Source organism: Pygocentrus nattereri, chromosome 27 (assembly GCF_015220715.1).
Source record: "Pygocentrus nattereri isolate fPygNat1 chromosome 27, fPygNat1.pri, whole genome shotgun sequence".
NCBI classification, from domain to species: Eukaryota; Metazoa; Chordata; class Actinopteri; order Characiformes; family Serrasalmidae; genus Pygocentrus; species Pygocentrus nattereri.
In genome coordinates, this window is record NC_051237.1 from 5604102 (window position 1) to 5628939 (window position 24838).

General features: G+C 37.4%; 1 protein-coding gene across 1 annotated transcript; it reads left to right on the top strand.

The window, feature by feature from the left end:
* Positions 1-1398: 1398 nt before the first annotated feature.
* Positions 1399-22953, top strand: scin (scinderin). The gene is made up of 16 exons (XM_017693942.1): positions 1399-1711; positions 4787-4941; positions 6009-6170; positions 8936-9085; positions 10087-10179; positions 10281-10413; positions 11483-11571; positions 11737-11952; positions 14423-14556; positions 14702-14792; positions 16501-16671; positions 17555-17732; positions 19697-19818; positions 20991-21068; positions 21231-21291; positions 22334-22953. The coding sequence occupies exons 1-16, from the start codon at positions 1519-1521 to the stop codon at positions 22483-22485; spliced, it is 2178 nt and encodes a 725-aa protein (XP_017549431.1). The 5' UTR covers positions 1399-1518; the 3' UTR covers positions 22486-22953.
* The last annotated feature ends 1885 nt before the right edge of the window (positions 22954-24838 follow it).

The following is a 24838-nucleotide window of genomic DNA, read 5'->3' on the forward strand; positions in this document are numbered from 1 at the left end:
AGTAGTTCTCTTTTTCCATCTCCAAACATTTCCCAACATAACCTTAAGGTCTTAAATCATGGCTGAATTTCTTTTAGTAAACTAATTCATTATGCATCTTGCATTCTCTTGTTAGAATGTGATTTATTGTGGTTTTCCTCCTCCTTAGTGAACAGAGAGCACACAAAAAAAAACTTCTACTCAACTCAGTGTATGACGTACATATGAGCAATTATTTTTGACTGTCTGTGTACATATTGGTCTATACTTTTAAAATTCAGAAATTTTAAACACCCCCAAATTAAAGACACTGAGTGAGTTCATCCCATCACTAATCTAAAGGCTCAGTTTAGCAATATGCATGATTGTTAAGGTAGGGACAGGGAAATGTCTCTTACCCAGTTATGTACAAAATCCCAACCACATGCATCAGTGATTTCACAGATTTAGGAATCTAAATTGATATATTTGAATAGTATAAACCTTAGTACTCTGAGATTTTGCATTTGAGATAAACCTCTTAAAATTTCTGTTTGTCCTGCTGTCAGAATCGGCCTTGGGGATTATAAAAAGCTGTGTTATTGCTTGCTGTGCTGAGGAGAATAAAACTGCACCAGCAGTCCCACATCTTAGATTTCTCCTCTCCAAAAGTCTAATTGTATACGCTGACGTCTCTATAAATAAGTATTTTGCATCCTGTTTGATCAAATTAGATTACCACAGTTTTGAATAAGAGTGTGCTGCACCTGTTTCCTGACTGCTAGGAGTATCATATACTGTCAAAGAGAAAAACACAGAATCAACAGCTTATAATTGTATAATAGTACAATTATATATTTTTTACATTTTGCATTTATCACACAATAATGAACGCAATGTTAGTAGATTAACTGTTAACATAGGTAGCCTGGGACCAGCACTCAGACAGCCCACAGAAAACTGTGCCTTTCATTTCATTTCACCTGTCATGGAAATGTGATTTATCATTCATAGTAACTCTGCGTGTGTGTGTGTGTGTGTCTGACTGTCTCAATCTCTATAACTCTTCCTCTCTCTCTCTCTCTCTCTCTCTCTCTCTCTCTCTCTCTCTTTTACTCTTTCAGTTCAATGCAAAGTAGCTTAATCAGCATGACTGTCTATGTAGTACAATGATGGAAACTACAGAACAAATCAAATTTAAAAAGAAAAATATCAAATAATAAAATTAATTATATTCATAAAATTTAATGAAAACTGTCCTCTCTCTTTCTCTCTGGCTGTCACACTCTCTTCCTCTTTCTATCTCTATAACTCTTCCTCTTTCTCTTCCTCTCTCCCTCCCTCTCTCTCTCTCTCTCTCTCTCTCTCTCTCCATATGCCTGTCTGTTCTGTTCTTTTATTCGATGATTTACTGAACACACCCACTTGCTCTCTGCTCTCTGTATAAGACTGTTGCCCTCTGCAGCTGTTGTTTCAGTTTTGTCCGGTTGCAGAGCAACTGTGTCTGTTTTACTTCACTCTACACTCAGCACACCTGAGCAATACACACTCCACTCAGTCATGGGTGTCTACCACAAGGAGTTCGAGCAGGCCGGTAAGAGCACAGGTCTGCAGATCTGGAGGATTGAAAGTATGGAACTGGCTCCAGTGCCTGAAAGCCTGCATGGCGCTTTCTATGTGGGAGATGCCTACCTTGTCCTACGCACTGTTAAACAGAAGGATGTCTGCTTCTATGATCTGCACTTCTGGCTGGGTAAGCAAAATAAAAAATACCAAGAATAATTTGTCTGGAACAGGCTTAACTCAGAATATTACATAATTTCAGATTAAAAAAAAAGCGTGATGTACTGCTGCTGAAAGAATCTGTATGGAGGATGATTCATGTCTATGCAGATGATGCTGATGACCTGTGGAATCACTGGTATCAAAACGGAATTGGTAAAATGCACTGATTGAATTCTGATGGGAACTGCTCAGATAAGGAGGGCTTTAAAAAGCCAGGTTAGCATTTGGAAGTGTGATATCATGATTTATTAGGGCATGTCATTTACCTATCAAACAAGAACAGGCTTTCAAACATAGAGCAGGAAGCTGATCATCAGGTTAGGGAAGTTAAAGGGTCAGGGTAAAACAGGTTGCGATAACTTGTCTTGCCTTTACAGTAATTAATTCTAACTATACTAAGGATTCTTTCTGACGAATTCTAATTCTGATTTCTTTACAGCCAAACTGGCCAATGGCTGACTTTTTAGCCAATTTTGATCAGACCTTTTATTCTAAAGCTCATACTGTGAGGAATTTTATTATTCAATGAACTCATGAAAGCAATTAGCACAATTCCAGTACGTTCAGTTAGCCAAACTTGCAATAAAAATGAGATTATTTGCTCTTTAATGGGGCAAACTGGCATTTAAAATTTTAAATCCGCTGCCTATTTGAATAACATGAATTAAATAAAGTGCCATAAACCCCATAAAATTGCCTTGATCTGACAAAATAAAAACAATAAATTAGTTGTTGATTTCATGCTTTGAGCAAAAATCTGCAGATTCCAATCTTGGCTGGTCTCTAGTAAGACAACAAATCGTGATCCTGAGCTCTGCTGCCACTGTCATACATGCTATTGACCAGTTGTGGCCTAAAACACGTTACATCATATACTAATTAGACTTTGCTTTGAATGTCACATGTTATGACAAGTCAAAGGTTACTGTGTGCAGAAGTGGGAAGATTTCATGATGTTTGTAAGGAAGTGATGATTGTATGCAGTATGTGGTCCAAGTGAAGGATGCATAAAATGCAATTAAACAAGTTCTCATCTCACATATGTTTCAAACAGTTCAATGCTGTCAGAACAATATGGCCAAAACATTAACTTAATAGAAGAAGGAAACAATGCTCTTAACTTTAATGTATGATAATGTGCTCTATGGATGCTTCCTACTTACCTGTTTTACATGAAATGGAAGGGCAGCTGATATTTTCAAAACAGTGTTAAAAAAAGACATGACCGCAATGAAATACTAAATAAATAAATGGTTTGAGATACAATTTGAAAAGAATTGAATTCAATTTACTATAAATGATTATTCTCTTCTTAACCTCACTGTCTTGAATGGAGGTCAAAAGCATGTCTTTGTCATAGATTTGTGTTCTCAGCCTTCCTATAACCCCCTCCATTAAGAATCATTGACCACTAAGGATGTAAATGGACTTTTAATGGCTCTCCTGCCTATCATGTCCTAATGCAGCTAGCCACATAATGGACAGGAACACTTACAAGGCCTTTTACAGAGAAACTGTCAGATCACTGCAATGCTTCTGTGCACTTACCAGCTTATCATTAAAACTGGCTGTAAAGCATGAAACGTGTTACAGTAGAGTCTGTGAGTGTAAAATATGGTTAACACAGTGGGTGTTAATAACCATGTTAGAGTGTGAAAACGGACATCCCGTTTACAGTGCAATGCTACTTAACAATGTTCTTTTCAGACCCATTTATGGAATGGTGATTTATTAAAGGCTTGCTGTAAATAACAATACATAATATGCTGCAGTATATGGCCTTAGACATCTGCAGTTGTCTATGCTTTTATATCTGTCCATATTAATTAAATATTAAAGCTTAAAAATAGCATTAAATATTAATTTTAACATAATAGCATGCTAAAATATAAGCACCACAGAATACTGCAATTCGCAGAAAAGTTAATTTTACTGTCTGTCTGTCTGTCTGTGTACGGTCATGTCAAGAAGTAAGTATACCCTGTGGAAAGTTTAGCCTATTTCAGCATATTTTGAGAAAGACATTTCATATAAACAGTGTTGATAGATAAAGGTTTATCATTTAACAAAAGACACTTAAAATTACCATTGTTGTCATCCATTATATAACTGAAATAAACAGAAAGGCAATTTCCATATGTGAAAAAACAGTAAGTACACTTAAATATATCACTCCTTCAAATGTGTCAAATTGAAATCAGGTGCCCCCATCAGAAAAAAAAAGACTAAAGACTAGAAAAAGACTAAAGTTTGTTAATATCTAGGCAAGTACCAAGACTTCTTTAACAATGTACTGTGGACAGACGAGTCAATGATAGAGTTGTTTAGCCACAGTACTAGAAAACCAAAGTCAGCATTAGAATAGAAGAACCTCATACCAACTGTAAAGCATGGTAGTGGAAAAGTTATGGTCTGTGGCTGTTTTGCTACATCAGGGCCTGGCCAACTGTCATAGCATCAACTCATACCAGAGAGTGCTTGGGGAGAAAATGAGACCATCACTAAAAACAGATGAAGCTGAAGAAGTGAACTTTCCAACAGGACAATGATTCCAAACATACAAATAAATCCACCAAGGAATGGCTCAAAAGGAAGAAAGGGAGGGTTGAGGAATGGCCTAATCAAAGCCCAGATCTGAATCCCATTGAAATGCTCTGAGGGAATTTGAAACAGGCTGTACATGCAAGAAGCCCCCCAAACATTGCAGAGTTGAAAAGAATTCTGCATGAAAGAGTGAACAATTTTTTCCCCAGGAGATATCAGAAACTGTTACAGGAAATGCCAGTTGTTTTAGCCAAGAGGCAATACCAGTTACTGAAACCAGGGATGGTCTTACTTTTCAACAGACAAAGACATCTCAGTCATTTTATTTTTATATTAATGATTGCAAAATCAAATTTTGTTCTATGACTTGACATTTATCTATTAATTTAGCCTATGATCAAACATTGATATGCACGTATATGCCATAAAATGAAACATTTCATGTGGTGTACTTACTTTTTTATGTGACTATATGTCTTGGTTTTCTGTCTATGTCTAGGTAAAGAGTGCACTCAGGATGAAAGTACAGCTGCAGCTATCTTCACTGTACAACTGGATGACTATCTGGGGGGTAAACCAGTTCAGTACCGTGAACTCCAGGGCTATGAATCCACTGCTTTCACTAGCTACTTCAAAGGAGGGATCACATACAAAGTATGAACCCATACAGGCCATAACCTTCTGCCTCTGACATTTACTTTTAATATCCATTAACTGTCATTGGGAGAAAGTTGTGTTATTCTGTAGTCGGCATCATGCCCGTTATGAGTTTAACGTAATATTTTCTTTGAGAAAAATCGTAGAAACATTTTTCCTCTGAATGTCTCTTGATCTAATGAAGTACAAGCTCTTTCAAATACGAATATTGCTATATGCAAGCGTACGCTGCTGATTTTTTCTATTTTTTCTAATAATATATTTTAATTCAATTTTAATTATACGCAATGACTGCAATTTCCAAAATGCAATTCATTTTCCCCATAGAGAAAACATGCTTAGACCAGGAGTTCCTAATATGGGCATAGCAAGCATTACAGAAAGACACAAAACCTCAGACTATACTTTTAGGTGCACAAAAAGATTCTTCAGAAAAAGAAACTCATTGAATAACCACTTTTGGAACTTTACATTGGATGTTTCTATAAAGAACCACTTCTTGAACGTGTAAAGAAATTTATAAATTAAATTTAACTTCCACATATGGTCACAAAGGTGTACTTTCCAGCCATTTAGGCAATTTTATTTTATAAACACGTAGCTTCGTTTTGACTTTAAATATTTGCTTAATGGTAACAGAACAGCACTGCCACACACTGGGTCATGTGTCCTAACATATACTGTGTCTTCTGTCATGAAACCATTACACAAACATTTATGTTAGTACACTATTACGGTCTAATTTTTATTTTTAGAACATTATATTTGCCATGAAGCACTGTTTCCTTGTTCATCCTGGCCTTTTGACTTATAATGGCTCACTGTTTAGGACTGAAGTGAGGACACTGGTCCAAGATCAATAAACAAGTGCCTTCCTTCTCAAAATGCTCCATTTATACAACCCAACACAAGATGCTGATCTAAAGAGAGACTGTTTGTGAAGCAAAGATTTGTGCTTTGCAGACGAGTCTGACTCATAGAGCTGAGACGTGAGGCCCAGAGAGGAAAGCAGGAAAGTAAAAACAAGGTTTATTTTCTTTTTCTTTCTTTTTATTTGAATCCAGGCAGGCGGTGTGTCGTCAGGGTTCCAGCACGTGGTCACCAATGATCTCTCTGCCAAGCGGCTCTTCCACATCAAGGGCCGGCGAGTGGTCAGGGCCACGGAGGTGCCTTTGGACTGGAACAGCTTCAACAAGGGCGACTGCTTCATAGTGGACCTGGGCGCGGTAAGGTCCCACAACAAGAGTAATGTAATAAACGTCTTTATAAGAGATGGTATGGTTTACCTACACTGGGACTTCATATGAGTCATTAAACTTTCTGTTATGCATTGTAAGGGTCTAACAATTTCAATACAGTATCTAGAAATTGAAAGAATGAAAGTTTCAAACACTATATTGAAATTTAAAAGTGTATCAACATGAAGACCAGTCTTTTCCAAGGGTTTCTCATTGGCTGTTCTGTGGAAGCCATTGTCAATAATCAAGTCACTGATCAGTTCATTTAAACACTAAACTTTCAAAACATTGAGACAGTAACTTACAGTTACAGTCAAGGGTGGAACAGGCCAAGTTTTACTGGGGAACCCCAGGTTTCCTTTTTCAAAAATACATCATAAACTGGCTTCTTTTGGTGTATTTTCCATTGAATACACCTTAAAACAGCCTTTTTCATTTATGGGTTTCCGTAATCAACCAATAAATGCTTAAATCTAGTGCACTTCCTGAATATAACAAGACATTTCAAATTGAAAGCTTGACAGTTTTTTCTCAGATACTTATCTTTATCTTACTTCAAGGGTCTAACTGAAAGAAGAAAACACTCAAATTCTGCATGCTGCCAACAACATATTGATTGTGGCAAATAAATGTAGATTATACATTCACTGAATTCACTGAATTGGTCTGTAAGCTATATGGCACAGACATTTTCTTAAAAATTAAACAAACCATAAAATAACACGTTTTAAAAGTTAATGGCACTTTTGCTGAAACTACCATTAGTGACAACGCTCGGGAATCCAGACAAACTTTCCATCAAGGCAGAGACTACAAAGCAAATCATTACATGCTTGTGAAAACAACAATCATTTTATCAGAGATACTTAACTACCTTGATATGTTATGTGATCTGTACTATAATGTCAGAAACGTGTCCATTTACTTTTACATTCGATATTTAGTTCTCAAGCTCGCAAGGAGTGAATTATGCTACTTTATATTTGAGTCACATAAACGCTTTATTATGGTGGACATATTAAACTGAGCTCACTGCTGCAATAAACACACAAATCATCAAATAATGTTAAAGTTTGAAGAAATTTAGAAAGCAAACACCACTTTCATTACTGATTGTGGAGGTTCTTGGCTGCCATCATGTTCCAAACACACAGCATATAGTGTTTTTTGCTAAAGAGTGGGAGGGTAGACCCTGTGACTTTACATTGGCTGACTCTGCTATAGGTTGAACTTGAGATGTGTTCAACAGGCACTTCATTTCATGCAAACACTTTCATGTGGTTTCCTTCTAAAAATAGTCAGCTAGATTTTCGAGATCAGATTTCACTGTTGTGTCTTTACTTTTAAATGGGGTTCCAGTGCATTATGGTTCATTTCCACCTCTTGTAATAGCTGAAGTGTCCGGTTTATTGTAGATCAGGGTTTTGTAATGTTTATTGCCAATTGCTCATTTTATGAGATCACTATTTTGTAGAAGGACACACTACTTTGCTTTCTTGTGTTTTGCATTAAATTCAAACACGTCATTTTTCTGAGCCATTGCAGTCTGTGTAGAATATAATTAGAGCTACATAATCAAAACATTCTTAATAAATAACATTAAATGCAATTCACCATGCACATACGTTTGATACTTGAACTTACTGACTTTGCACATTTTGTCTTGTCTGTTACTATCTTTTTTCTTTGCAATGTTTGCTATTTATGTCTTATTACTGCACTGGAAAAGTAGCCCGATAGTGTTTCGTTATACTGTACTACCCTGCATTGTATAATGACAATAATGTTGAATTAAATTGAATTGAATTGAAAAATCTAACTGAATATTGACCTCAGAATGAAAAACTGAGCTTATATTACAGCTATATAAACTGTATATTATTTCACTCGTATTACAATGTCATAAAAGTTTCTTCCCACAGAATGGCAACCAGAAATGATCATATTTCCTTTAGTAATGTGTTCATGCAACTGTAGTATTATAGTTAGCAAGTATCAAACAGGATCTGCAGTGAAGAACATACACTTAGTGTTTGCTTTGTAGCTCCATGGGAGGGAATGTGTGGGTATTTGCCTTAGTGTGAAGTTACAGTCAGTGTCAATATAATCAATTAAACCACAACTACTCGAAGGAAACAAGACAAGTTTAGCGAGGCCTGGGATCCTTATTTACAAGATGCATAGAACAGTGATGAACCCAAAAGCAAGTAGAAAAAAGTTCTGACATTCTGCTCTAATTTATTTGAATTTTAGCCTTAATTAATAGGCATAGCAGTTTATACTGTAGATTTACTTGAGATAGGACTGAGAAGTTTGATTTGCTATCTGAAGATTGTGTTTAATTGTTGTGACATATAATACACTGAACTCTCAGAGCAAATGAATAACTCTTATTATCGTTATGATGCCTGTAACGAAAATTAAAGTCCATTGTGATAAATATATGTCCACCTTATCTTTGCTGTCGCTGAGAAAGAGATACTAAAACATTGTTCATCTTAAATGTTAAAAACAGCTGTTCCCAAGGTACAAACTACACTACTGCAAATAAACAGTTACATTTGTTAAAGATCTTCACTTGATGGGTATCTCAGACATAAAGAAGGTAAAATGAGATGAAGTGTTTTAATGAATAAACAGGGAAAGTTAAGCAGTACTCTTCTATGCTCAGTGATAGGCCTGGAACACTCTTTTTCTCTCTCTTTCCCACCCCTTACCTCTTTCTCTCTCTGTCTGACTGTCTCTCTCTCCAGGTTATCTACCAGTGGTGTGGTTCCAAGAGCAACAAGTTTGAGCGACTGAAGGCAGCCCAGGTGGCCACTGGTATTCGCGATAACGAGCGAAATGGCAGAGCTCAGCTTGTGATTGTGGAGGAAGAACATGAACCAGGGGAGCTGATCAAGGTAACCCTGCACCTGTTAAAACCAAGGCCAGGCAAGCAGCTCACTGTTAAAGAGCAGAAAACATCCTGTTAGGAGAAAAATACCATTAAGGGGCCCATGTCACAGAAAACTGAATATCCCCTGCTTTTTGTAAATTAAATAATCTGATGTACTATGTAAACACTGTTAAACCATGTTAGACCAAACTAAGCTGTAAAAAACAAGTCTATTTTGAATATGAACATTTCCATATAGTCATGTACAAAGGTTTGGTTAACACATCCTCTACAGAGAACACACTTCTGCATATTTCAATGCACAAATACTGTTTATTTCCTGAATTTGACATATTGAAAAAATAAATGTTATATTATATTATACTATATGATATATTATTGTGTTTTTTTATTGTGCTATGTTTTTTAATATGTTAAAAACAGCAAATAAATAGATACTGTGCATTCAAATTAGCAGAGTGTGTTCTTTTGCGTACGACTGTACAACAACTCTTTAAGCCATGCAATATTCACAAGTAATAAGGAGTGTTGTTACTGCAGACAGACTGTAACAGACATTTCAGGCTTAACATAACAGTTTGTGAAGTCCATTTTGCTTCTAGTGTGCATTTCATCCTAGACTTTGACTTTGAATAAGGCATAACATAGAGCAGTGATTCATAACAGAAGTCATTTACATATATTACATATTATATTACTTAGAGTCACAGATATGGCCCATTTCATTCCATTAGAGAGGATTTGGAGAATGCATGTAAAAATGCATTATGACTCTTTTAGTACACAAAACCACAGAAATGTTCAATGTTATAAGCACTTATAAGACTTCAAAACACAATCCAGTAAAAAATATAGAACAGGAGAATGTAATGTGTTTTCTTTTAGCCATCAGCTGTTGTAAGAATGTACATAAGGAACAAGTTGTTAGGGGAAGTAAGATTTCGCCTGATGTGTCTGTGCAGATATATGAGAATGTACATTTGCACTGTCATTTGAATGTTGTAGGTTCTTGGTGATAAGCCAACCCTGCCAGATGGTGATGATAGTGATGACATTGTGGCTGATATATCTAACAGGAAAATGGCGAAACTTTACATGGTAAGGAAGTGCATAAGCTGCACTATATTTGATCCAGTGAAATATTAATATATAGGTGCAAATGCATTGTGGAACCACATTAAAAATATTGTGTTTATTAGGTATCTGATGCCACTGGAAAAATGCAAGTGTCACTTGTATCAGAAGAGAATCCCTTCTCTCAGACTCATCTCTTGTCTGATGAATGTTTTATTTTGGATCATGGCAAGAGCAAGATGATCTATGTATGGAAAGGTACACCCAGCTTAACCAAGTAATCCTCAGGACAGTATGTGCTTTACCCTGAGGCTCCATAGAAGCAAAACATTAAAACTGTTTGTAAATGTTGAAAAACTCAACACTAGTTTGTATTTACTGCTGTTAGATTCATTGTAAAAACCCTTCTCTGAATGACACATTATGTAAACAGTTGCTCAGAGCATTTTGAGGTGAAGTGGTATATTTAAGAGAAATTAAGACTCAAAATTCTTTACAGTGGTATCATAGGTACCAGGGGTCACGATATTTGCAAAGTATAAAATATAATCATTTATTTAGTATCCAAAACCATCAGTGAAACTATACAGTTATACACCGATCAGGCCTAACATTATGACCACCTCCTTGTTTCTGCACTCATTGTCCATTTTATCAGCTACACTTACTATATAGGTGCACTTTGTAGTTCTACAGTTACAGACTGTAGTCCATCTGTTTCCCTGCATACTTTGTTAGCCCCCTTTTACCCTGTTCTTCAGTGGTCAGAACCCCCCATGAACCCTCACAGAGCAGGTACTATATGGGTGGTGGATTATTCTCAGCACTGCAGTAACACTGATGTGGTGGTGGCATGTTAGTGTGTGTTGCGCTGGTCTGCGTGGATCAGACACAGCAGTACTGCTGGAGTTTTTTAACATCAGCATGCAACTGTCTACCACAAATCTCTTTTAACAAACACATTTTATGCAAAATCTCCAAGTTATCATTCAGACATCAGACAATTCAGTCGTAACCATTTCATGTAATAATTGTCTACGAAGTGACTTTTAGAGACATTAAACTCTTCAGATGTCGGGTTTCCTTCACCACAGTGAACCACTGTGAACAATTCTGATTGGTAATTTCCTCTAGAAGAGAGCATTTCACATCAAACCACTTTGTTTACACCTTAACTCTTTAATTACGCAGAAATTTAGAAGCATTGGTGGAACTCATCTTTAAGTGAAATTGAAAATGGTGCATATTAATAAACTGGTAAATACAAGCTTGAGACCTCATTATATTCGTCCAATGTTTTGCATGACCCATTTTTTGACTGACCCAGGCCGAAATGCAAACCCCAATGAGAGAAAAGAGGCCATGAAGACAGCTGAGGGCTTCATCCAACAGATGGGCTATCCTGCAAACACACAGGTTCAAAGTCCTTTGAAAATCTATTACTTCGCTTCAACAATCATTAAGAATTGTTCATTTTCTGTCACAATACATAAGCAAGCATTACAGAGTCCACCTCTGGGTCACCAGTACGATGCATTTGTTGCGTATGAAATTATCAGAGTGCTTTAATGTCATACACAGATCCAGGTTCTTCCAGAGGGAGGGGAGACGCCCATCTTTAAGCAGTTTTTTAAGGACTGGAAGGAAAAGAACCAGAGCGAGGGTCTGGGCAGAGTCTATGTGACTGAGCGGATTGCGAAGATCCAACAGGTTGAGTTTGACGCCTCCAAGCTTCATGAGTCTCAGCAAATGGCAGCACAGTACAACATGGTGGATGATGGCACTGGAGAAACACAGGTGAGCTGCACAATAGCTGTGACAGGTGCTGGAGGGATTGTCTACTCTTTGTGTATGTGTATGTATAGAGGGGGTTGGGGTGATGGTACACTGAATAGGTAAAGATCATTTGAATGGCAATGACAGATACAGCATTATTGTCCAAGGCAAACAGTGTTGTTCTGGTGGTGAGTAAACAGAATAGACTACAAGCTCACTATTAGATCTCAGGTTTAATGGCTGAAAGATCTCAGAGGCTATTTAATTTATCCAATCAGTCTCTTTGGCCCTTTTGCAATGGAATAAACATGAACATGAAGACAGTCATTATTTTGAAAGTTTTACTCGCATATTTTCAAACAAGATGGTTCAAACAATTTCTAAAGAGCAATTTTTAAAGAAACTCATTAACCACAGAGTAAACATCAACAAAACTGGCCATGCTATTTCAAAAAGAAGAAATGTACCATGCATATATGAGAAGTTTCTGAATGTAAGCTTATACCATGAAACCTCTAAGGTGAGATAGTTTGATGTTGTATCAGAAGTGCCACAGGAGTGCTGAAGAGGTTAAAGTAATAGAGATATGAGGCTTAGGTGATGTAGTACTGAGGTGCATTCATGATTCTGGTGGTTTGTTAAAGGGGAATTCAATCATTGAGATGTGAAGTCATTCAGAGTGGTTTAATATGAAACAGTAGACTGTAGAGAAGCATACAGACTCATATTTACTTTACAATGGTGGACCAAGGGTTACAATGTCTACAATGAAAATATAGCCTTTTTATTTACTATCTAGAACCACCGGTTAACCTAACATGTGTCTTTGCAGTTTTTATGTGATATCAATAATGGTAAAATAATTGTGCATGTGAAAAATACGTTTTTTTTCATGTACCTCTGGATTGATTTTAAGATATATATTTTAGGCCAAAATCGTATTGCAAAACCATCGCAAAACCATATTTCAGGCATCAGGCAGCATATTCATAAGCATTTCATGTAATAACTTATGTGTACCACTCAGATTCCATTCCATATAGTCTCTGTATGGAAATTAAGCTGCAAAAACAGCCTGTTTTGGATTCACTGCTTTAATAACGTCAAGAAAACCAATACATTTACAAATATCCACCTATTCAACCCACAGCATTTAGCCCCGCCCATTCACACTGAAGTTATATGGAATGTTTCTGCTTGCTGGTTAAGTTAGACTGCTGGTTGCATTATTTTACCTTCCACTGTCATGGACATCATTATACAATCACTGTACATTATACAAACACTGTTGGTGTTTTACTTCTCCACCATTTGGTCATGCTTACACTTCATTTGTATCAACTCACCTTCACCACCGAAAGTTGTACACACCGTATTTTATTACCCCTACAAAACAGAATTACAGAAAGATCTATGGCTTTTAGTTGCTATGCACACAGCTGTGGTTGGTAGGGAATCACTGTTTACAGAACAAAAGCTCTGTAATATACACCACCTCTGATATATGTAATTTGGTATTTTAACTGACCCATTTAATTGAGGAACTACAGCTTCAGGTATATGCTAGTGCTGAAAATGTATGTCCATGTAGTATGCCATGTTTGGAACAGAACCATACAGTGCCATCACAAATGCAATTTACACAAAATTTGAGCTTCATTGTGACGCAATGTTATATGGAGTGCAAATATATGTCTAACATGTGGAGAGGACCAGTGCCAGGAGGTCAAAGCCTACATACAGCAATTCAAATGTAAATCTAGATGAAAAGTACACCTGCAGTTAAAGTCACCCTAATGTCATATATATCAGTCATAATAAAAAAAGTAAAACAAAGTAAAAAACAAAGCAAATAAATGCTGCAGACCAATGCTTAATTTCTAGATCCTGTTGCTTTTATTGCACACAATTTCATAACTGTGGGCACAGCACAAGACCATCAGTGGCAAATCAAGCTCATCAGGAAAGTTTTCCGGTCAGGGAACATAGCCTACAAGGAAAGACATCACAGATGGTAAGAAAAACAAGGGGAAAGACACACTCAATATGAAAACAGATGGAGCCAATAAAATCTTGTCTCCTGTACCAATCATCAAGAAAGTTCCCATAGTTTAAATAGCTGGGTAAGGGGTAATATATCCTGTTTTAAACACAACAGATTGAATTGTTTTGGGTATACCAAGCCAAAACCTCAATGATTTGGAAAAATACAATGCATTCTCTTTCATTTGACTTTATTGACTTTAGCTGATTTAATGCTTTCTGATTGTTTTTGTGATCTGAGGCATGGTAGGGCCCAGTTTTTGGCATGTCTGATAGGGCTGGGCCTGTGTTGGACTCCATTAAGTGTGCTCTGGGTTTGTAGTTGCTAAATGGAGACATTGTAAAAATCATGTATCCTCCATTACCTATATCAGCATTATATGTGTGTAATTTAGCAATGTCAAAAGCAATAACAGTGTTTCTGATGGTTTCCTTGTTTTATTGTCAGATATGGAGGGTAGAGACGGGCAGTAAAGGAGAGAGCAAAGTACCTACTGATCCAAAGACCTACGGGCAATTCTATGGTGGAGACTGCTATATTATTTTATATACATACAAAAGAGGACAGATTATCTACACCTGGTAAGATTCATCATTTACATTGAAGTCTCATATCTTTTGTGGGTTCATGACAATTCAAATTTGACAGAAATTATTTGAAATAGAATGTAGTGATAGTTTATTCAGTTGTACTACAAGAGCGATTTTACTCACACTCTTTCCTTAGGCAGGGCTCCAGCAGCACAATAGATGAGCTGACTGCTTCGGCCTTCCTAACTGTGGAACTGGACCGCTCGCTTGGCGGAAACGCTGTCCAGGTGATTTATTTGGGTCTTCTTTCCACTGTTGTCCACTCCAGCCTGTATAATCTGGGTATCATTTTTGATCAGTCACTGTTGTTTGACACACATGTTAAACAACTGACAAGATCTTGTTTTTTCCACTTAAGGAATATTAGTAAATTGAGGTCTGTCGTTTCAAGGGCGGAGCTAGAGATGCTTATACATGCATTTATCTCATCTCGTATTGATTACTGTAATGCTCTTTTTTCTTCACTTATTATGTCTGCTCGTGACCGATTGTAGGTGATTCAGAATGCTGCAGCAAGGTTACTGACCAAGTCAAATAGATGGTCTCACATTACCCCTCTGTTAGTTTCGTTACACTGGCTTCCTGTTGAGTATAGGATTCAGTTTAAAATCCTTACACTTACTTACAGAGCATTGCATGTATGTGGTTGATCTGCTTCATCCATACGTATCAGCACGTTCTCTTAGGTCGAGTAATTTAAATGTACTGTCTGTTCTACGTTCTCGGTTAAAGACTCATGGAGATCAAGCATTTGAGGTTGTCACTCCTAAATTGTGGAATACACTGCCCCCTTTTTAAGATCAATTGATTCTATGGAGTCTTTCAAAAAGCAACTAAAGACCTACCTTTTTAAGCAGGCATTTGGATAATAATCAAGGCAGCTAAGGCATTGCCAGTCCTGTATTTGTTTTAAATCTTTTGTACTGTGTCATGTTGTACATTTTATATTGTGTTATGTTTTGTAAAGCACTTTGTGGCTTGTGTCTGTGAAAAGTGCTGTATAAAAAATGTACTTATTTTTACTTACTTTACATCTATTTCATGACAAATCTACACATAATACACACATGCTATATGTCTGCTGCATTACTTTTAGCCATGTTATGTACCAGCCACAAATAATAGTTAAACATAACATAACAAACCATAGTTACACTTTCCAATAAACTTTCAGCCTTAAAAACTAGAAAAGCCCCTTCTGATCAAGTAAATAGAGTGGGAGGAACTGATCTGGGGAGATTTGTTTGTTATCTGGTGAATGCAGAAGGAAGGCTAATGTTACTCTTAGGAAGGATAATTTCCTGCAGTAATTGACATAAAATCATCATCATAATGGAAACCCATAACCTCCATTGCTTTAGAAATGACTTGTCAGATTATTAGAGATAAAATCTAAAAACTAAAAGTAGCAAGGTTGCTGGCTCTCTAGATACTTTAACTCAGTTTGGTTTATTTGCTCTGCCTTAAAGGGTAAAAAAAAACTTGTTGACTTAAGCAAGTTTACACAGAGTAACATAAGGAGTCAGGATTGACGACACAAGGATCCCAATGATAATGATGTATTTGTGCAATACATGCTAGGTATTGTAGTGAGAATGACAGCATGATGAGGCTGGGGAAATAATGCTGAACTACAGAATACTGCATAAATCAACAAAAACATCCTAATCTCTAGTTTTAGGCTCTTTAAAATGTAATGTTTCAATTCTTCATTGTGGCTATCAATTATATTTGCCTTACTAGACTGGCATTCTTCAAGAATGAAATTTCAATTTCAGATATAACATCACTCGATTTAAACTTGGATTAACAAGCATTATAAATCTAATGCTATTTTGCAGTTTTATTGAAATACAGTGCCATCTTGTGGTCACACTGGAAATTACAGTAAAGAAAATGACTGTATTATTTATGGCTCTCGTGATCATTATTTAGGTGCGTGTGACCCAGGGGAAAGAGCCAGCGCATCTGTTAAGTCTTTTCAAAGCCAAGCCACTGGTGGTCTATAAGAATGGGACATCCAGGGAGGGGGGACAGGCTCCTCCGGCCCTGACCCGCCTCTTTCAAGTGCGCAGAAACCTGGGCACAATCACACGCATCTCTGAGGTGAGCTTCTACACACATGAACAACAAAGTGTTCCACACTGTCAGAAATGACATGTCTGTAAACAGCACTCATTATGTGTCAGACAACAAAAGACACAGACACAGCTTCATTTTAACAAACAGTTTAATTTTAAGAGATAAAAGAGGTGGTAAAATGCTCATGTAAATATCAATTATGGCAGTTTTTGGTGCATAAATCCATACAAAACATTTTAAGTGGACACTAACAGAAAATAAATACAAGAAAAGGGAGCATGAAATTGTCCAAAATCTCTAGGTCTGCTGAAGCATTAAGAGTTCCTTTCACTGGAACTAAGGGGCCGAGCCCAACCCCTGAAAAACAACCCCACACCATAATCCCCCTTCACCAAACTTTACACTTGGCACAATGCAGTCAGACAAGTACCATTCTCCTGGCAACCACCAAACCCAGAGTCATCCATCGAACTGCCAGAGAACTTGTCTCCACTGCTCTACAGTCCAGTGGCAGCACTTTATACCACTGCATTCGACACTTTGCATTGCGCTTGGTGAGGTAAGGCTTGAATGCAGCTGCTCGGCCTTGGAAACCCATTCCACGAAGCTCTCTATGCTGTTCTTGAGGTAATCTGAAGGCCACATGAAGGTTGGAGGTCTGTAGTGATTGACTCTGCAGAAAGTTGGCGACCTCTGCGCACTATACGCCTCAGCATCTGCTGACCTTGCTCTGTCATTTTACATGGCCTACCACTCTGTGGCTGAGTTGCTGTCGCTCCCAATTGCATATGTTGTTTTTAACTAGACACATACACTATGTGTTATTTTTAATACAACTTTTTTGAGTATGCACTTCATCAGATCATTTATCAGCTTTATCTGTATTTGCATGTCCCCTTTCTCACAGGTTGATGCCAAAGCATCCTGTCTGAACTCCAATGATGCCTACCTGCTGAAGATGCCTGAGGGGGAAGCATATATGTGGGTGGGGAAGGGGGCCAGTGAAGAAGAGGAGCATGGAGCAGAATACATGAGTGAGCTACTGCAGTGTGGGACAAAGCACATCACAGAGGGACAGGAGCCAGGTAAAAAGGACATATTTAAACATATTGAGTTGCCAATTTATTAAGCAGTCTCATACTGTCTCTCATCACTCACACTTTTAAAGTCAGTATTACCTAGATCTTTCAACCAGGGACAGATCATTTTCTCACAAAGCCCCTGTGCACAAGTATCTTAGGCGGCCCTATCCCCACCATCTGACGATTCTACAAAAACTAACAAAAAAGGACACCTGAAAAATAACTTTTATAACATTATATTTAGCCTTTTTTTCTCTGCACATGTTGGGGTATTTAATTAGGTTAAATATCATAGCAAGGAATGGGCAGAGGGGCACTTATTTGATTTGGCATCTGCAGCAGACAGTCTTTGGGTCTGAGGGCCCTGGCTATCCAAGGCCACTGGGCACTGGCAAGGCAAGGCAAGTTTATTTGTGTTGCACCTTTCATCCACAGCAGTGTTGAAGAAGCTCTGTTTAACAGTTCATCAATTTAGTTGAGCTTCAGCATAGCAGCTTTAACTAAGTCCTTGATTGGTGACTGTGTTGTTGAGTCCCTGAGGCAGTAGATGAGTGTGGAGGAAAAACTGTGCTCATTTTTTGCTGAACCTGAGGGCTGGCTGATAGGGAAATTGACAGCCTCATCCCAGCCGATAACAGCTTTTCCATAACTGGTGAGAGGTTAAGGTGGGGTAAGGCGGTGGTGGAGAAGGAGGATGGTGTAGATTGTTTGTGCAGTTTTGGTGTCTCCAGCAGCTGATACAGTCGAACATCATCATGCCTCTCATCCAATAAGTGCTGCTCTGTCAGGGCATTCTTACTGGGAGGAGGATGTTATGGCTCCTTAAAAGTGTTATCAGTGCGGGGGAGGATGTTGTGGCTCTGGAGTGATGACAGAGTCACTGGGTGTGCTGATGTGTCCCCACCAATGGAGCTGGATAAGTTGCACATGGTGAAAATGAGGTTATGTGTCAGAGATTTGACACCCCTTTTGTTGGCTGCAGTCCAGTCTCACCTTTCTCTCTTCCCAAAAAAAAGGTTAAAGTTCCAAGTAGCCTTGAGAATATTTAACGTCTCCTTGCAGGTAGAGGACTACTGATATATTACCACATGTTGAGTTTCCTGAGTGTGTTAAAGAGACCATTAAAGACACTTTTTAATGCTTAAGACTCCTGTTTCCTTGTGTCATTGTTGCCTACCTGAACAATGTTTTGCTTCACTGTGTATTCAGCCAGTAAGGTAGGAAGCTTTTCATTTTGTTCAGAGACTGTTACATCGAACAATGACCAGTGGCCTCACTGATCCGGTCAGTTGTTTTGTGATCACTGCCGGCTAAAACGCTTTTCTCAATATTTGCACCGCTTTTGTGTTTGCAGTTAAATTGTTGTGACGATTGTGTGCCTAAAGGTTTCTTCAACTTCAATGTAGCTTAGTTAACCTGATAAAAAGTAACGAGAAACAAATAATAAATTAAGGATTCCTCTGAGAAACGAGAACATAATTGTTGCACAGACTCCAACGTTAACACATTTCTACAATCAAATATTCAAGAAAGATTATGAAAATAAGTTTAGATCTAACAAAAAAAAAAAAGTACGATTGTCAATTATGTCATGTACATCCACCCCCCAGGCCCACCAAAAAATCAGACAAACAGTCCGCACAGCATGTTGCACAAAAGATGTGACTGTTACAGGAGTTGTAAAGCATGCTTAATGTCAAAATGGTAATGGGCCTAAAGTGTGAGCCCTTGCAAATAGTGTGAGTGTTGGTTGCATTTGTGATCGCAAATACCTAGGACTGCAAAGTGTACCAACAAGGTTGGCATATCTAATAAATATGTGTACACAGTATTTCAGTGTATTAACTGGCAAGTCAATGGAAGACCTACAAAGACTTGTTTTAACTAACAGTATCCAACCTTGAGGCTTTTTAGCTTGGACGTTTTGTGTGAAATGACATGACCATTATTAATCTCTTTGTTTACAGAGGGTTTCTGGAAAGCTCTGGGTGGAAAGACTGAGTACCAGACATCAGAGAGGCTGGAGAGCAAAACCATCATGCATACTCCTCGCATGTTTGCCTGCTCCAACAAAACAGGCAGATTTATTGTGAGTATTAAGGGGCAAAGAGCCAAGGACTAACAGCAAAATTTGTATGAAAAGCCCCAGTAGTATTTGAAATAGAACACACTTTTTGCTCTGTATCCAATAAACTGTGTTGAAATTGTAGAATATTTTGTACAGTCATACTGTTTTAGTGCATAAGTCTATGAGCAGACAAACATCATGTTCAGCAAGCGTCATGCATAATGCTTGACTGCAATGGCATATTGAAGTTTATGATGCGTAGAGATCACCAGAGCCTGGACATCTTCCCCGGTGATGCTTGATGGTGCAACCATCTCATTCCTGCATGTTTCAGGGCTTTTTCTTTGCATGAATGACCAGACAAGTCAATGATCTGCACAGAAAGTGCACTTTCCTTGGCCCCAGGAACTACAAATAGCATTAGTTTAGTGACATCTGGCAGTATCTACATCATCTTTTTTGAGACCCAGGTTAAGAACAGCCCATTTGAAATACCACTTCTGAAACATCACAAAGAGCAGTGAACAAATAGAGCATTATCTCATGGCAGCATTAAATAAATTATACATTTTAGATGTACAATACTGTCTAGAAGTCAGATCCCACCCTTCATTTGTTTAATTTCCAGTCAAAATGGCTTTCAGTACATTATATATGTAACATAATCTACTTGCATTATGCAGTGAAAAGATCAAAAGGATTTTCCAAAACTGGCACTTTAAAAAATATATTAAAATATGCAGAAAAACAACAGTGCAAGACCACTAATACTGTCACTATCAGATAAACATACTCAAAGCTTTCAACTTCATTTAATTCAAAGCTTTCAACTTCATATGCTTCATATCTGAAAAAATCCAAGGGTGTTTCTGTGAGAAAAAACTCAGAACTATGGGTCTGAAAGGATTTTAAATACTGAAGGAATCCTACAAAGGAATTAAATACTGAAAAAAGTGCTATATTAAATTGTTGAGGCTTCTGTGTAATTTTCTGTTAACATGTTTCCTGATGCTTAAAAGTGATCAACTTACATTTAATGGCAGTTCTGACAGGAAGTTAGATAAATGATGTGGTCTCTGACTTTTGCATAGTACTCTAGTTAACGAAATATTTGCATTATGAAAATAACGAATAACTCATACATAATTTAATTTTATCATGTGACAAACGAAGTCTTTATATTTCATCCTCAGATTGAAGAGGTGCCAGGTGAGTTCACCCAGGACGACCTGGCAGAAGATGATGTCATGCTACTGGACGTCTGGGATCAGGTATAAAAAAATAAAAAATAAAAAAAGTTAATACAGTTAATACAGCTAAATGTAACGTAACAGAGCATTTAAGCATTAACACAGACACCCTTCATCTGTAATGTCTATGATGTAAATACAACACTGGACTGTAGTGCATTAAAAAGTGGTTTAAACTCCCAGGTGTTTATCTGGATTGGAAAGGATGCCAACGAAGTGGAGAAAACTGAATCAGTAAAATCTGGTAAGAGGCACATTCATATTAACCACCCCCTTCCAATAAAATGTACCCCATTAAGCTTGATAATGGGTTTTATGTCATTATGAGTGTTAAAATGGACTTCTAACAGCATTAACATGAGCACAAAATGACATTAAAGTACTTTAAAGATGAAATCATTCGCAGTGTCATAGAGAATAGTAGGTCAAAAAAAACATAATGGAATTATCTTTGTAGTGTAACAAGAATATGGAGCATAAAAACATCAAAGTGAAACAATAGATTCTAAGATCTTTATAGAGATAAGAGATTCAAGGCTTAATAGGCTCAAAGCACAGAATTACTATAATAATGAAGCCAATACTGTTCTTAATCTGAACATTAATTCAAAAGCATATTAAGAATAAACATTTGTCAAGCATATGGTTCTGTGTGTTACTTATTATAATTATTCCATTTCAAATCAAATTTCTTGACATTATACACTTGCATGCAGAATAATTTAATAATAATATATTTTTAAATTTTGTTTTACAGCAGGCCAGCAAGTATTATCCACTTAAAGGAAAGATTTACTGAAAAATCTAATTCACACAAATTTCCCCTTAGCTTAAACATTGTGGATTTGGCATAATATGTTTGGTGTATGCAGTTTTTTTAGCAAATTATAACAGAAGTCTGTTGCCCTCAATCTTTCAAATCCAGCTTCATAGCTCCAGTGCAAAACCAATGAAACAAAATTCACACAATACACATGTGATGCCCAATCAACTGTGTCTGGGATAATAAGAAAATTGTGTCATACTGTTTCTATAAAATTCCAATGTCAGATGAGTCCCACGGGACTTTTGTTCATTTTTGTGTCTATGCATAAACTCATAGTCATATCAAAACTTAAAGTTAAGAACATGAGAACATCCTTCTCCTATAAAGATTCTGATATTTCTGAGGTTTTATTACAATAGTGACAATATGCATTTAGCAGTAGTCCAGTCAGTAAAGCACAGCACTTTAGAAGTGAAAAGAAAGTGAACGATGTCTCACAGAGTGATTTACTCCCCTACAGCTAAGATGTATATTGACACAGACCCATCAGGAAGGGATAAGGGAACACCTGTGGTGATCGTGAAACAAGGCCATGAGCCCCCTACCTTCACAGGCTGGTTCCTGGGGTGGGACTTCTCCAGGTGGGAGACAGATCCTGGACAAGCGCAGTGAAGGTCACACTGAAGGTCAACCGGGGGCTGCAGGAAACTCAGGGAAGTTAGCTGGCAACTTAGAGATTCGACACCTTTAGTTACATAAAGATGCACTTTGTTGACAGAATGCTGCAGCTGAATTGCCAAATATATTTGAAGTTTCATTAAGACACCCATTAGATTATCCTCCCAGCCATATATTGCAGAACAGCCATCTTATGAACTGGTTCTGAAATTTATATGAACATTTTTATTTTTATTATACCCGTTTTTATTAAGTTCAAATTTTTTACTGAATGTGCATGCATGTTTTTCTCGATATTACTTTGTATGCATTCTGAAACCACAACTAATACAATGTTTATGCTTGATAAATGATGTTTGATGTGTATTGTCTGTTTTCCTTATTGTAAGACTGTGGGTAGGAAGTAGCTACATTAATTCTGTTGCTTGTGCTTGAATAAAAAATGGTGGATTTGTACCTTTATGAGTTTTTGGAAACAATGTCATCTGTTCATTTTCACAGCAATCACACTGATGGTTCTCTAGGTTCAGCATCTATCTATCTATCTGCCTGTCTATTTATAGTTAGCTCTTCTACCTTGTGGTAAAAATGTTTCACACATTCTCTTTTGCTGATTATTTAGATCTTAATTCATATGTTCTCGTGTATTTAGGTTGTAAACAATACAGAAATGTATTGAATTTACTGTTTCCATCATTTTACCAAAGTTTTAGTGGCTGTTACGACTAGCCCCTGTTTTACAGTTAACCACACCCATAGGGTACGTTGTAGCATTTGCACTGATGCTGATTTTGGCTGATTTAGTTACAAATGCTGGTTATTAATCTTGCGCAAATAAGAATGTGGTAGATTGTTCCTGCTGCTAATATATTTTTCCTATTTCAATTCAGTAATTCACATTTGGTTCCTTTATTTGGTTCCCTTTATTGAGCTTAACTTTACCCTGATGGGTCGGTTCAGCTCCAGCTCCAGCTTTCCTGTTGTTCACACCTCTAATTTAAGCTTTAGCATTTTATAATAAACAGAAAGAAAAGAACAGCACCTAACAAACATCAGCTCAGCTGCAGGACTCCTACTCTGCTACTTCTACTCGACTCATTATTTAAAGGAGAATTCCCCTGATTTTTCTAAATATCTGTTTAATCAAATTGGTAGAATGCGAAGTCATTCAGAATGGTTTGGTGTAAATTGGTTCATTGTAGAGACTCAGATGTCTTCACAGTGGTGGTGATAGGAACCAGGGGTCATGTCTATAACACAAATGCACCCATTTATTTACTATCCAAAAGCACCAGTGTGGTGTAGTGACTTACACGTCTTCTGAGTTCTTATATGTAATGTTGATGATGGTAAAACAGTCGACTATCGGAAAAAGTAGATTTCTTTGGGAACTATGCCTCGTGGCTCTTCATGTAGCCCTCCGTCAAATGAATTTAAAAATATACGTTTTAATACCACAATCTTTCTATAAAACACTGCCTCAGACATCAGACACTATACTGATGACCATTTCATGTAATACCTTTCTATGAAGCAGCTTTTAAAGGTGGACGTGACTCGCCAAGTCTCTCTAGAACAGAGAATTTCACAACAAACCACTCTAAATGACTTTGCTTACATCTCGACTACTTAATTGTCTAGAAACTTTGAAGAATTGGTGTTCCTCTTTAATTAAAAAGTTTTACTTCAGGCTGGTTTTAGGCTACTCTGTGCCCTTTAGTCACTTTCTTTCTTGCTGAACAATCATCTCTGATTAACATTATCTGAATAACCCATGGTGATTAACGTTAGGCGTGTCACTTTTCCAAGAAATTTAATCAGGAACATTTCTCATGAGCCCCTGACTCTCACAATCCACCTATTAATGAGCTGCAGTCCTACAAGCGGCGCTCAACCGCACGGTGGCGACGGTGGGAAGGAAAAGACCTGAGGAGAAAATGGCTCTCCAGCTCTCCTTTCCAGGAAGACAGTCCGTTCAAGTGACACTTAAACTCTTACCAAGGTAATTCAGTTCAAGGACTGTGTATTGTAGGAGTTATTATGCCAGTCTCCACCGCTGCTGCTGCTGATACTCGGTCGTTTCAAGATGAAACAGCTGCTAATGGCTGAGTGATCCATGTGATAGCCAAGCTCATCAGAAGTGTGGTCAGATGGAGCTGCTGATGGATTAGTGAGACACGCCCCTTGCAGCGTATCGCGCTCTGGATGATCATTGAAAACAAAAACTTAATAATTTAGCTTAATTTTGTCTTCCATGTGGGCAGTTTTTCTTTATTTTCTGCTGATTCGTCTTAACATTATCTGTGATTTCACGCATCTGCTGTACGTAATCAAAACGTACTTAATA

Bases quoted from the DNA above. Each gene is read 5' to 3' on its own strand.
- scin (XM_017693942.1), top strand. From the start codon at position 1,519: ATGGGTGTCTACCACAAGGAGTTCGAGCAGGCCGGTAAGAGCACAGGT. The intron at 14,793-16,500 runs GTGATTTATTTG...ATCATTATTTAG, and splicing joins TTGGCGGAAACGCTGTCCAG to GTGCGTGTGACCCAGGGGAA. The intron at 16,672-17,554 runs GTGAGCTTCTAC...CCTTTCTCACAG, and splicing joins CAATCACACGCATCTCTGAG to GTTGATGCCAAAGCATCCTG.